Source organism: Asparagus officinalis, chromosome 1 (assembly GCF_001876935.1).
Source record: "Asparagus officinalis chromosome 1, Aspof.V1, whole genome shotgun sequence".
Lineage (NCBI taxonomy): Eukaryota > Viridiplantae > Streptophyta > Magnoliopsida > Asparagales > Asparagaceae > Asparagus > Asparagus officinalis.
Window position 1 is genome coordinate 88,149,663 of NC_033794.1, and position 15,345 is coordinate 88,165,007.

General features: G+C 41.8%; 1 protein-coding gene across 1 annotated transcript in view; it reads right to left on the reverse strand.

Moving 5' to 3' along the window:
- LOC109837080 (FRIGIDA-like protein 4a) overlaps positions 1-15,105 on the reverse strand; it is a 30,271-nt gene extending 15,166 nt beyond the window's left edge. The window contains exons 1-3 of the mRNA XM_020405167.1: positions 14,148-15,105; positions 1,027-1,202; positions 7-174 (exon numbers count right to left, since the gene is read on the reverse strand). Of these exons, the coding sequence (XP_020260756.1) occupies positions 7-174; positions 1,027-1,202; positions 14,148-14,997 (1,194 nt within the window). The 5' untranslated portion in view covers positions 14,998-15,105. The remainder of the gene's footprint in view (positions 1-6; positions 175-1,026; positions 1,203-14,147) is intronic.

The window sequence follows — 15,345 nt, forward strand, 5'->3', positions numbered from 1 at the left end:
CTTGGCATTGGACTTCGTGACCGCTGCAGTTTTCTTTCTGTCAGACTTGGATTTTTCTATGCTTGTTATGCGTTTCTTTAGGCCTTCTATGTTGAATTTGGACTCGAGTTTGTAGTATTCGACTGTTTTAATGATTGATCGGATGGAGTTTAGCTCCATGTTGGTTGCTTCTTCCTGGTGCAGGGAATTTAGCCTTATGGTAAGGAAATTGTACGCAAAATTTTTCAAGAAACAAGGGCGATGAACAGTTGAGCAAGAGTTTGTGGAAAGAATGTGACTTAAAATTGGCACTTGACAAAAGAATAACATACCTAATACTCTGCATACATAGTGTTCTATGTCTAAAACATGTTATGCTTTCATTTTGAGGTTTTGAGACTGGTGTACACCAGTTAATTTCATATAGTAGACAAGATTAGATTCAGTTCAAATACAGGTAGCCACAGATGAAAACAGTCACAGCTACTGAATAAGACAAGATTAGATTCAGTTCAAATACAGGTAGCCACAGTTGAAAACAGTCAAGAGCTACGGAATAAAAAAAAACACAGAACATAGAAGATATGCATATGCGAGAAACTTCTGAAAGTCTAGCTACCAGAAGTAACAGGAGTAAATAACAACATGCTTTAGAAAGTATTCAAGATATGTTATCTAATAGATAGAAAACAACATAACATAGCAATGCGCTGAAGGAACATTTTCAACATCCTATAAATTTACACGGCCTAAATGAAGGATATGATACACTAGTGAACTAATTGTTTCAGTGACATCCTAGAGGTTGCAATATGAAACTTTACAAGCTATGCAAGGGAAGTATACAAGAATAGTTTGTTGTTGCACTCAAGAATTGTCATAAAAGTTAGTGTGAACTAGTCATCTAATGCAGCATCAACAAAAGGATCAAATGATTACATAAGTGGATTAAATTAACTACAATATAAAGATGCAGAACACATAACCAGCAGTGAAATCTGCAAAAATCAGTAGGCCATAAAATTAAAGCTGAGTATACTGACATACCAAGGCAGCAGCTGAGTTCTTTCCATTTTTTGCTATATCACTCGCTTTCTTCCTTGAATTGTGGAGATAGTTCTTGAGGAGAGGAGTCGGAGAAAACTTTTCAATTAAACCAGATTCACTAGTAAAACTTACTGCCTCAAGCTCCTTCCCAGTTTTTATCAACTCATCAATAATATCTGCAAAACATTGACAAGGACTTCACATGAACATATATAGAAACAGCATGAGAGCACACAAAGATCAAAGCAAAACTAATCTCTAGTAGAAGCATATATAACTAGCAAAGTCAACCATGCTCGTTTATCCTTTGTAACCAATTTAGCCTATTAAGGCAATTCTAAGTTTTCACATGCATATCTTCACGGACAACTGTTTTTGTAATTGGAAAGCAAAAGAGATCAGCGAGCCAACACATGGATAGAATCATGCAGAAAGCATATGATAGTGTAACTGTAAAGATCCAGTTTTCTCAAATAATGAAGGGGGGGAAATGGGAAATAAAGAGCTTCCTACCTGATGCAATAAGTTAAGAGTTTCAATTTGTCATGTTAATGTCATTAATCAGGAATAAAGGTTAATTGGAGATATAGGATACAAAAGGCCATGAGAACCCTATATAAGTAACCAAATCCTTCATAGTTCCATACACACCATGACTGAAAAGGAAAAATTATCCAGGAAGCCATTGAAGAGAGGAGGAAGAAGCTATTGTGAAGGTAATCATTTAGTTTCTTTTAGTCCTAGATTGATTGATATAGTTTCAAGAAAAGCAAAAGAAATTACATTTTCAGCCCCCGGCTTCGGCTTCGGCTTCGGCGACTTCCAGTGACCTTCGAACATTCCCTGGTCAAGGGATCCGCCGGAGACAGACACCGCAGCCCACAATCTCATTGGATCTTATTGGGTTCGAGTAAGCAGAAGGAAGAGGATGATGAAATAGAAATTTTCCCATACAACCTTACTTCATAAAAGTTGACCTTTTGGTCCAATTTTGTTCTATAATGAAATATAGAAGCAAATTTTCAGAAAACCCCTTACAACCAGAAACATTAGTTTCATACCCAGAATAGTTCATATGGAATCTTTAGAATTAAATATTTATGCATATTGCATGTTTATATGTTTGATTAAGGAGTAAGTTTTTGGAGTATGACTCTCCAAAAGTGTTGAAGATTTCTAAAGATAAGTAGATTTCTTCTCATTTGTTAATTTAAATTATTATATTTATCTTAATTAATAATTCTACGTTTGAATATAAAAATTGTTGGGTCGGACATGTAATTTATGTTCACTTGTAGTAATTGTTAAAAGATTTTGAATTGTAATAGTTATTTATCTTTTACAAGATAAATATTATTTATTGTATAAAATTATTGAAAATATGTCATCAAATTTAATTTCAGTTTACTATTCCAATGCACATATTGAAGAGCTTATATTTGACGAAAAATATTTATTTGTTTTAGATTCATAAAATAGACATGAGAAAATTTTACCAATGTGTTGAAACATTTATATTGCTTTTCGTACTAGTGGAAATTCCAAGAGATATTTTGAGTGAAAAGAAAGTGTTATGTACCGAATGTATCAACTAGTGTTGAAGTGGCCTCCTTGGCAAAAAGTGTAGTGGACTTGGGGCAACCTATAGTAGTGTTGGGTACATTCTATTCCTAAGTTGACATATAGTGATCGATGCACATTCTTATGCTACTGGCTTATAATTCTCGAGCCTTAGTGAGACAACTAAGGAAGTTTTGCAAATTATGATTTAGATAGACTTTTATGGTTAAAAGTATTTAATGCACATTTTGTATTGTTTTCCTAGAGTTATTTGATATTTTATAATATCACCTGCTATATGTGAAAGAGTTCTTCTATTCGAATTTTTATGTGTTTCCTAACTCATTCTTTAAACTGATTGTAGCCTGCTTAAGAATATTAGTACTATTTTTTCTTAAACTTGTCTTATTTGCCAATGATATGTTATCTTCTCACTGAGTGTAAGCTCACCTTATTGTTTTCAATCTTTTTTAGATGAAAATTAGATAGTTCTATCTATAGCTCGGAGATTTGCGGACATGTGAAGGATTTGTTAGATTGTGCTCTGATGCTAATGTTTGTGGTAAAAATTGCAAAGAAGAGAATAAAGAAAATATGATTTTTGATTCCTTTGATCTCGGTTACAACTTGATTACAAAAGAGAGGAAAACGAAATTGATTTTCCCCTTTGTTTAAAACTGGGTTCTTCACGGTGGCGATGGAGTGCCTTCCTCGAATGCTCGCGTCGAGTTTGCTCTCCGTTGACGATCCGCACGTCTTGATTCACTGGAACAATGTCTTCTCCTCACGATTTGACGTTGTGGAGAACTTGCGTGGCAAGTTTGAGAACTCAGAACGAGTTTAGAAGAACTCTGTAAAAGTGTTGATTTGAACCGAAGATCGGTTAATAGCCAAGGCTAGAAGAAAGCTCTGGTGGTCGATCCAAGCCAAGAAAATCCCACCGAACCCTCCAAAAATCCGAAGAAGCCTGAACTGAATTGATCTTCAGTTATTTATAGAGGATTAAGGGGATGAAACCGCCCCTTAAATCTCTCCTAAGTGGGGTGTAACCGCTCCCAAATCGTGGGAAACGGTTTTAGAACCGTTCAACTCGTGTTGAATGAGTCAAACGCCCACGTTGGCGTTCAGGACCCTAACCTCACGTCTTAGGATTGAGACGCGAGGTTGGGTGTTGGCTGAACATTGATGAACGCGAGGGTCGCTCGCGTTTTGGTTTGTTGTAGCTTAGAAACGCGGGGGTCGGTGTTGGCTGGACCCCTACGAACGCGAGGGTCGCTCACGTTTCGCCTGTTGTAACGCGGGTCCGACTCCAGCGTTTTGATGTTGAAACGCGGGGTTCGACCCTGGCGTTTTAATGTTGTGACGCGGGGTTCGACCTCTTTCTATTGTGATTTTTAGATAGCCTACAGAACCCCCTCCAAAGTTTTCGAAAGTTCGCGGTTGACTGGGACGAATTTTCGGAATACTTTGGATCTTAACTCTGATCTTAGAGCTGTTGATTCCTTGTCGTAAAGGAGTCGTTCTCTGCACTCGCTTCGAAGGCATCTTGGTTGAAGGGATTTGCCACGTATGACCTTTGTGAAGGTATGCGTCATAATCCTTCTTCTGGAATACTGTGGTGGACCCATGCGTTTTGAATTTGAGACGCGGGGCTGACCTCGGCGTTCTGAATTTGAAACCCGGGTGTGACCTCGGCGTCATGATTTTTGTAACGCGGGTCTGACCTCGGCGTTTTGACTTGAGACATGGAAGTGGCTTCCGTGCATTTTTGACGAAGTCTTTGAAACTTGTCTTTAGCTTATCTGTTTCAAGTCTTGGCTCACGTCCATTAAGTTGATGGGCCCTCAAACATAGGATTTTTGGCAAACCCTCAGCCATCAACGGATTTGATAAGCCTTTACCGACTACCGTTTGAGTCGGGCTAGCATATGGATTGTCTAAGTCCGTTCCACATGTAACGTTGTGCTAAGAGAATGAACTCTCTTAGTCTTGATGCTATGATTTTGAATACATAGACTGTCATTTTGACGGGAAAAGACTAACCGGCAACGCGTGTTAGGCGTAGGCTTTTCTCTAATTAGGGATCGAGATAAAGTCCCCCATGCGTGTGAGGCATGGATTTTGATGTCCTTTTCACGGTAAAAGACTAACCGGCAACGTGTGTTAGACATTGACTTATCCCTACTTAGGATTCAGGATAAAATTCCACATGCGTGTAAGGCATGGATTTTGACGTTATTAATAACGACCTGCTACGATATTGAATACGTAGGCTTTGCTATTATTACGGGAATAGGCTACCCAGCAGCATGTGTTAGATGCAGACTTATCCTTACTTAGGATTCAGGATAAAATTCCCCAGGCATGAATCCTGGTGTCTTTTTCACGGCGAAAGATTAACCGGCAACGCGTGTTAGGCGTAGACTTATCTCTAATTAGGGGTCGAGATAGATTTCCCCAGGCATGAATCCTGGTGTCTTTTTCACGGCGGAAGATTAACCGGCAACGCGTGTTAGGCGTAGACTTATCTCTAATTAGGGATCGAAATAAAGTCCCCCATGCGTGAAGGCATGGATTTTTGGTGTCGTTTCTTCCTGTGTGGCTTGAAACACCGAAAGAAAGTTAGAAGTGCCAGAAGTATAGTATTAACTTTGGCATGAATTTTCACTTAAAGTGAATTTCAAAATTTTTCTTTATTATCACTAGGATAATTCTAAAAAATCTTTAATCCGCTGGGGATTTCATAATGACAACTTGCTATTCTTATTGAAAAAGGATTAACAAGTTCATTGAGGAGGGTTTGACTGTTAGAGGTGTGATGTTAACCTAACAGTATTTTATGGGCTTATCGCTCTATTGAAGAGAGTCGATAAGTTGATTTGGTCGTCAGAGGTGTGATGTTAACTTGACTGGTTCGTGGACCTATCGCTCTATTGAAGAGAGTCGATAAGTTGATTGTCGCGATTGGAGCAACTTTGGGGACTTATCATCCTATTGACGAGGATTAATAAGTGGATTGTCAGAGGTATAATGTTAACGTGACAGGATGATGTTGCGATTGGAGCAACTTTGGGGACTTATCATCCTATTGACGAGGATTGATAAGTGGATTGTCAGAGGTATAATGTTAACATGACAGGGATGTGTTGCGATCGGAGCAACTTTGTGGACTTATCATCCTATAGACGAGGATTAATAAGTGAATTTGTCAGAGGTTTAGTGTTAACGTGACAGGGATGTGTTGCGATCGGAGCAACTTTATGGACTTATCATCCTATGGACGAGGATTGATAAGTGAATTTGTCAGAGGTTTAGTGTTAACGTGACAGGGATGTGTTGCGATCGGAGCAACTTTGTGAACTTATCATCCTATGGATGAGGTTTGATAAGTGAATTTGTCAGAGGTTTAGTGTTAACGTGACAGGATGTGTGTTGCGTGACTTGCACAAGATTTTGGGAATTAGCGTCTCGCTGGGGAAACTTGCTAGGTGAGTTTATCACCAGAAGCGATAAATTTTGATACTTGTGATTTGAACAAGATTGATTGGAGCAACTTTGTGGACTTATCATCCTATTGACGAGGATTGATAAGTTGATTGTTGTCAGAGGTATATTGTTAACGTGACAGGAATGTGTTCTTGTGATTTGCACAAGATTTTAGGAATTAGCGTCTCGCTGGGGAAACTTGCTAAATGAGTTTATCATCAGGAACAATGAGTTTTGATACCTGTGATTTGAATTCGATTTTGAAGACTTATTGTCTTGCTGGGGAAGATTGCGATTTGAGCAATTTTGAGGACTTATAATCCTATTGTCAAGGATTGATAAGTTGATTGTTGTCAGAGGTATATTGTTAACGTGACAAATTGGGAGTGATGCAAGTTGAATGCATACTCTGTGGGGATGATGATCGTCAGAAGTGTAATGTTAACTCGACGATGTGAAAGATTCGTTACTCTTAATCCAATGGATTCCAAGTAACCAACCCCCAGTCTTGATTAAGACTTAGCAGGGGAATAAAAAGAGGTAGATAAGGCACATCGCCTAGTGAGGCACTATCCATGAAGTCGAAATAGAGGCACATCACCTGGTAGGCCATTATCTGATGAGTTTGACTATCAGAGGTAACTGTTAACGTGATAGTTTTTTGTGGACCCGCCATCCTACTTGAAGAGGATTGGCAAGAGAATTTGGAGGGAATGGACTATCAGAGGTAATCATTAACGTGATAGTTTTGATAGACCCGCCATCCTATTTGAAGAGGATTGGTGGGGGAGTTTGGAGAAAACAGACTATCAGAGGTGATCATTAACGTGATAGTTTTAGTGGACTTGCCATCCTATTGAAGCGGATTGACAAGTTGATGGACTATCAGAGGTAAATGTTAACGTGATAGTTTTTTGTGGACCTGCCATCCTATTGAAGCGGATTAGCAGATTGATGGACTATCAGAGGTAAATGTTAACATGATAGTTTTGGTAGATTTTGTGGTTGACAGAGGTATTCTATTAAACATAACAACTCAAAAACTTTATTATTCATAATCCAATGAATTACAAATAAACCAACCCCCAGTCTTGAATAAGTACGGGGAATAGGAGCAGACATGGCACATCGCCTAATGGGCCACTATCTAACGAGCTTGACTATCAGAGGTAATTGTTAACGTGATAGTTATTGGAGACCCGACATCCTACTGAAGAGGATTAGCTTCAGTGGTCGTAGTATCTTCCGGTTCTGATTGGGAAGAATGAGCTTGGTCCGATTGCTCAGGAGAAGATTGGGCTTGGTCCGATTGCTCGGGCTGATCTTGCCCACTTTGTTCTTCAGCTTTGATCCTGGCAATAATCTTCTGAGCCTGTTCGCCTTGAGAGATCAGTTGTCTCCAAGAACGACATTCTGCAACCCCTATTCGAGCTAGGATGTTGGTCTGCAGGTTGTGTCGACAGGTCTCTACTAAGGTAGACTGTGTCATACCTGACGAACACCGGAGAGCCATGGTTCGGAACCTTTTAACGAAGGCTTTGACGGATTCCCTCTTCTTCTGCTTAGTGGCGAGAAGGGTATGGATGGAGACTTCTGTATCCTCTTCAAAGAATCTTGATAGGAAGAGTCTCTCTAAATCTGCCCACCTTTGGATACATCCGGCAGGTAGTTTCCTGAACCATTCAAAGGCAACTCCCTTAAGGGTGCCAATGAACAATCGAGCCAGTATGGCATCGTTTGATATTACATTCCCAGTCTGTGACTTGAAATGATAGATATGTTGGTTCGGTGATCCTGTGTAGCGTCGAGACTTCAAATTTTGGAGGATAAGGGGTTGCGTCCCATTTGGCAGGGTAGGGCCTGACAGCTCCCTCATCTTGGAGCTCGCTTCTGTTAGCAATGACATTGAGGCGGGCTTCCAATTCCTCGATTTTAGCCGACTGAGGATTTTGCTCATACTCCGTCTCTCTTCCTTCATCAGAGGAAGATTCCAGGTTGTGGGCTTCTTGGTCAGAAGCCGTGTCATCAACCATTTTTCCCTTCCCTTTGCTTGTGTGAGGTCGGGACGAAGACGTTCTTTCCCTTCGGGAAGATTCTTGCCTGAGTGGCGAATCTGTCTTCTGAGATTTGGCCTTGTCTGCGACGAGTTGAGTCAACAGGGCCAGGAGTTCATTGATGGCCTCTTGCTGAGATTTGAGCATGGCCTCCTGCTCATCAAGTCTCTTCGCGAGATCTTCATGGTTTCCCGTCATATAAGCGTAGCTCTCATGTTCAACAAAAGAGCTTGATGACTGGGACTCTGCAATGGCTGAGTGTTCATCATTGGAATTGGTTCCCCTGGCTAAACTCCGATAGTTGACAGGGGGAATGGCTCCTGTTCGCGTCCGAGTATGTTGATAAACTCCATCAGACTTATTCAGGAAGTCTTTCAAGCCAGGAGACTGATCGTTCTCTGACTCATCGGAACTAGGAACTGATGATCTCCCTCTGCCGATCATGTTAGAAGTGACTCTAAGGTATTCATCCTCAAAAGTCTTCTTCTTGTGTGAACGCCGTCGTTGGTTGGGTAAAGCGACGTTCGTAGATTGGTTGAACACCAGCAGTTGGGCCGCATATGAGCAGCATTGGCGTCCCGAGAGGACCGTAGGAATCAGTCGTTCACATTGAAATGAACGAATGACTTGTTGCATCGATCTTTCTCTCGATGTGAACTCTCTCGAATCTGTTATAAAGATTCGAGGAGAATTACTCACTGATTGTGAGGTTTGAACTGGAACCCCCAGTCCATGATTGGACAGGACTGGCTCTTGGTGAATATGGATCTGGTTGAGATGCCTCCGAGTATGTTGATAAACTCCATCAGACTTATTCAGGAAGTCTTTCAAGCCGAGAGACTGATCGTTCTCTGACTCATCGGAACTAGGAACTGATGATCTCCCTCTGCCGATCATGTTAGAAGTGACTCTAAGGTATTCATCCTCAAAAGTCTTCTTCTTGTGTGAACGCCGTCGTTGGTTGAATAAAGCAACGTTCGTAGATTGGTTGAACACCAGCAGTTGGGCCGCATATGAGCAGCATTGGCGTCCCGAGAGGACCGTAGGAATCAGTCGTTCACATTGAAATGAACGAATGACTTGTTGCATTTATATCCGCCCCTCGACCTAGTCGCGCTACGCAGAGTATTCGGGGGTCTCGCTGCCTGGTCAGCGAGCCGGGGGTCCAGGGGGCGGCGCCCCCCTGGCCAGGGGGTCCGGGGGGATGGTATACCCCCCGGCGGGGTTCGGGGCAGCGCCCCGAAGCTCCACGATATACACCAGGCGCGGAATGTCGCGTTCGGCACTTGAAACGTGAATGTCGCGTTCGGCACTTGAAACGTGAGGGTCGCGTCTGGCACTTGAAACGCGAAGGTCACGTTTTGGTTTGGCGACATGAGGGTCGCGTTTTGGTTTGGTAACGCGAATGTCGCGTTCTTCAGTGTTGACGCGAGGGTCGTATTTTGACTGGGAAACGCGAAGTTGAAGTTCGCGTTCAACGAAGGCTCGAGGTCCGCGTTTTGACTGGACAACGCGCCATTGAGGGCCGCGTTCAGTCTGGTTCTCGCGAAGCTCATGTTTGGGCTCATCAACGCGAAGTTCAGGGTCGTGTTTAGGCTCACGAACGCGAAGTTCGCGTTGGTTGGAGAATCGACTTTCTCGAAGTTGTGCTCGTCGCTGAGACCTTCTTCTTCGCCGAGCAGCGTTCTTCTTGGCCTGTTTTAAGGCTTTTGCAGAGGCATCATCGGCGTTTATGGAGCTCGTCTCCTCTCTAAGCCGTTTATGGCCTGAAGCACATCGTGTTGACGCGGATGTGGGACATTCAACTCGCTGGGCGAGTTCGGCTGAGGCTAAGCTCGCTCCTGAAGCAGAGTGACTGTTCGACAAATTGCGGCCAAAGGAGAGGACTTTCTTCGGCACTCCAGCAACAGTTAGAGATTTATTCTCCTTGGAGACTTTGTGGATCTTGCGCATAGCCTTGGGGCTAAGGGATCCGGAAGAGATAGCCTCCTCAAACTTGGCTTGATCAAACTCTACCACGAGAGTTTCGACAGTTGTTCCAGTGAGATGAACATCGGATTGCACCACCACTTCTTCGTCACAAAACCTAACTCCCCAGCAGAGTCGCCATCTTTTGTATATAGGGAAAATTGCAAAGAAGAGAATAAAGAAAATTTGACTTTGATTCCTTTGATCTCGGTTACAATTTGATTACAAAAGAGAGGAAAACGAATTTGGCTTTCCCCTTTGTTTCTCCAAAAATCCGAAGAAGCCTGAACTGAATTGATCTTCAGTTATTTATAGAGGATTAAGGGGGTGAAACCGCCCCTTAAATCTCTCCTAAGTGGGGTGTAACCGCTCCCAAATCGTGGGAAACGGTTTTAGAACCGTTCAACTCGTGTTGAATGAGTCAAACGCCCACGTTGGCGTTCAGGACCCTAACCTCACGTCTTAGGATTGAGACGCGAGGTTGGGTGTTGGCTGAACATTGATGAACGCGAGGGTCGCTCGCGTTTTGGTTTGTTGTAGCTTAGAAACGCGGGGGTCGGTGTTGGCTGGACCCCTACGAACGCGAGGGTCGCTCACGTTTCGCCTGTTATAACGCGGGGTTCGACCGCGGGGTTCGACCTTGGCGTTCTGAATTTGAAACGCGGGGTTCGACCCTGGCGTTTTGATGTTGTGACGCGGGGTTCGACCTTGGCATTTTGATGTTGAAACACGGGGTTCGACCCTGGCGTTTTGATGTTGAAACACGGGGAGGACCTCCGCGTCTTGCCTTGCGGAAATTATCACCAAGTAATCTCTTTTTGTCATAGCGTTGCAAAGATCATTGTCTTGTAATCTTCGTCTTGGCTCCTTGAGAATATGAGAGTCGTCAGATTGTAACTCCCGATGTTGATTGTGAAGGCTGTTGAAGTAGAGCTTCCATCAGTTGTCGTGAAGGTCGTCAGATTGTAACCTTCAGCAATCTACGCGAAAGTCTTCGAATTACAGCCTTCTGGAAGTCGTCAAATTGTAACTTCCATCATCGGTGGTTGATGGGGGATAAGCTTTCTATTGTGATTTTTAGATAGCCTACAGCTAAGAGGTAGTTATCTTAGAGATGCTTCGTATTTATGTAATAAGAGTCTTTCGACTTATTAGAGTGAACTTGTTACAATATAATTTTTGCTCTGAGATTTTCATATATCAACAAAGTTTCTTTTCGTGTGAAATCTTATTTATAATATGAAAGTGCACAGCAGGCTTAGCACGTGCTTTTGCATATGTTGTCATTGTCATACAGCTCAAACTATGTAGCACATATGGGGGGCGTGACATTAATAGCCCGAGAGTGGATTTCTCTAGACAAAATGTGTTATTCCTTCCCAAGGACGCTTCCTATAAACTTTAACCATGGTTTCTAATCAACAATCGTATGTATGATTGATTATTAGATTTTAATGGAACTAATTATGTAGGGATATTTTCTAGAACATATCACATGTAAAACAATTTCTCTAATTCAGGTTGACATGATCACTATCAGCTGAATGGCAAAATATGGACTCTAGAGGTAGCCCACCTATATTATGGTGTAGTCCATAGTATGCTATCATGCAGTTTTAATTTCATACAATTTAATTCAACTTGGTGTTAGCACTTAGTACTGTTATCATGCCACCCCATTCCTCTCCCGACCCAAAAAAAATAATAAATAAAGAGCAAGAAAAAGAAAAGCATACATGTTTTCTAGAAAATGTAAAGGAATCCTAAGAGATCATCGATCCCACCTAGCAACAACAAACAAATACAGTTAATTATAGAGATTTATATATCTCCTTAGAAATGCTTGCTACAGTTAGTTGTCTGAGTTTGTTGAGATTATTATACACCAAGAGACACCCTCCCCCTTGGCACAAATCTGATGGGCGACTGTTGAATTTCACATGGGAGTAGAACAAGCATGTGCACGCATGCGCGCGCACAAAAGAGTACCATACATGAACATTTCCTCACCACTGATCATTTTGCTTACCTCATAAATCACAAGGGACAAAAAAGAACTGCAGAAGAAGCGTTTTTAGACATATAAATCCCTTCATTTTTGTTGATGAACCTTCACTTTTCATACTTTCCCACCAACTAGTTTTTCTTTCTTTCTTTTTCGGGAGGAAAGCATGTTAATCCTTTATTTCTTATAAAAGCATAAAAACAGTCTTTAAATAAATAACAAATCCCTGTCAAAAGAAAAAGAAAAATATTGTACGCCCCCCTCTATGGACTCTGCTGCAGGCTTGTGGTTCCTTAACTATCCAACTTCTACTATGAGTCACTTCTCAGGTAACTAGTTCCTTAATTCTTCTAAAGCTTCTATATGCTCCATTATTTGTTCAATTTTTTCCTTCTTGATTGATTTGAATGAAGGGAAAGCAAAGGAAATGTATAAGTTTTCAACTCAAAAACAGATGCAAGGAAGAGAAACAATTTTTTATAAATACTTGGAAATACCTTAATGAGTTATTGCTTTTATAACATCAAGGTTTTTCCTGGTTTATTGTCAATACTTAGATATTTCAGAGCAATTAAGGGCTCTTTTGTAACAAAGGTATGAAATTAAGGGTGGCTTCATAGTTTCCATCTCTCATTTTAAACAAGTTATTACTTTTTGTTTCTATTTCTTGCTTATCTGTTTGATGATTTGCACCTTGCAGTGAGTTTTAATGTGGCAATAAACTTTCACCTCAAAAAGATAGTTATGCTAACCATACAAATTCCAATCTGAAAATTACCTAATACACGAAAGGCACAACATGCTCCTAAATCCGAATTCACCATTCTCATAAGGAATTATACCAATTGGGAATTGTATATAAGCCCTGTCAACCGTAAGCAGCAATTATAAGCCCTATCCATGGCTGGTTCGCAAACAAAACCCTCATGATGGAAGATGATAGTACAAGTGAGTTCTACACTCTTACTCCAACAACTAAAGACCCTTATTAACTACATCCCTACTGCACCAGACTAAGAACCACACAAAGGGCGCCATAGGCTAAATTGGCCAGGCCAGAAGTAGTAATCAATTGCTCCTATATTTCACAGGATCTGTCTCTAGTTTACCTTTACTTTCAGTAGTAGTTATTATTCAGATAGTGATAAAGTGTATCTGCACGCATCTGTGATGCATATCCATGTGCATACATGTAGACAAATTATGGCCAGGCCATATTCTTAAAACCATCCTAGGCAACTACCTCTGTCACACAGGTAAGTCGAATGCTTCTCCTTGTTACTTATTTTAAGCCCTAATCAAAGAAGAAAATTAAACATGATCATATATGTTTAGGTGTATGTTTCAAACCATAACCTGAATCAGAACAAACTAGTTCTGCATTTTAAGTTCCAATATGGTTATGTTAGGTTAAAAGTTCAGTCTTTTTGGCACCCACACCTTAACCTACTTGATCTCAAACTCATTATCCATTTTACAGAAAAATCAGAGTACTAGTGAATAGTGACATAAGCTACAGACAGTCTAAACCCACCTCCGCCAACCCCCCACCCCCAAAAAAGAAGCATTTTGTTTTCAGCCCATCTCCTCTACCTCTTCCCCCAATTGTCAGTGTCTTTCCTGGTCTCCTAACAACAGATCCCTACAAAGATCAATAGAAAATCTATCTCTCTATTTCTATTTATTCCCTCTTGTATCATATGCAGGTTGGATTTATCATAATCCTATAACCACTTGATTGGGAGCTAATGCTTATTTCATATGTTATTCACAAATCCTGCAGTATGATTTTGTTTCATCTGTTATTCACAAATATCATATGGATGAAACTCAAGTTTGTACTATTTGACTTCTATAGAAAACTAGGAGAAATTTAACCATCTTCCTGTAACACCCTAACATACTTCAACATTCTAAATACCACCACATGCAAGCAATATACACAAGAACACAACAAACTGAATAGCCCAAAAGAAAGTAAACAACAATAATAATATTGCATAAAGACACAACATCTTCCAACAAGGGCAAAAAAAAAGATCGCATACCCGCCATTTTCTCCCCGAGTCCCAGTCCTGCAGCAAGCTTCGCCATCTCCTTCCTCGAAGCATGCTCCAGCACCAACTTCCTCAGCTCCTCCTCCTCAAACCTTGAGCTCAAACCAAACGCCACCACCATCTGAAGAAATATCTGCGCCTCAGCTGCACCCATCTCTCCTCCCTCCTCTTTCCCACCAATTTTCTTCCTCCACTCAACCGCCACCTCTGCCGCCCTCTCCCTAATCTTCTCTGAGACCTCTGGTCCTTTCCTCCCCTCCGAATCAAACAAAGCCCTAAGCAACATCCCAATCGCCCAACACCGATCTCCTCCACTCTCAACACTCTCTCCCTGATTCAAGAAATCATCAACAGCATCAATAACCAATCTACAAGCATCCACCGACTCCATAATGGCTTCATTAATCTCCCTCCTCAGCACAGAAAGATCCTTCCGATGAGCAATCATGAACTTCCACAGATTGCTCGAGTCCATCCTCCTGCAGTACAACCGCAAGAACTCGCCTTTTGTCGACGGGGTCTTGGATTCTGCATTCTCCATCTCTTTAATGGCGGATTCCTTCTTGGATTCGATCAAGGCGGCGGCGGCAGATTCGCGATCAGGGATTGCGGCCTCACGGAGGTTGAGAGAGGCCATGGTTTCCTTGGTTTGGGAGTTCAAGGACTGGATCTTGGAGTCGAGGGCTCGGAAGCGTTCGGCTAGGGTTCTGGAGAGGGAGGCGAAGTGATCGGAGATGGTTTTCCATTGGAATGTACAGCTGTCGATTAGGGTTTTCTCGGCCTCGAGGTCGTTGAAGGTCTTTTGTATTTGGTTGGCGGGAGTTAGGGCTTCGGTCGCCATCGACGATGGCGGGAAAAAGGAGAAAGAGAAAACCCTAGAAATCGAAAGAGAGGAAGTGGATATTGAAGACGGAGGGGGGATAGGAGGGGGGATAGGAGAGGGTAGATGCGAACCGAATAACTAAGGGCTTGTTTGGATCGTGGGGAATGAGGGCGAAGGGAAGTTAGGGGAACCATTCACCTTCATTCATCTTGTTTGGGAACACTTAGGGCCTGTTTGGATTTATTGGGGGTGAAGAGAAGTTAAGGGAAACTGAGAGAAAAGAAAAGAATGTAGTTCCCTTCTCCTTGGTTACACCTCAATTTGGGGGGTAACAAATTTTATACTATTAGGGGGTGAACCAAGGGG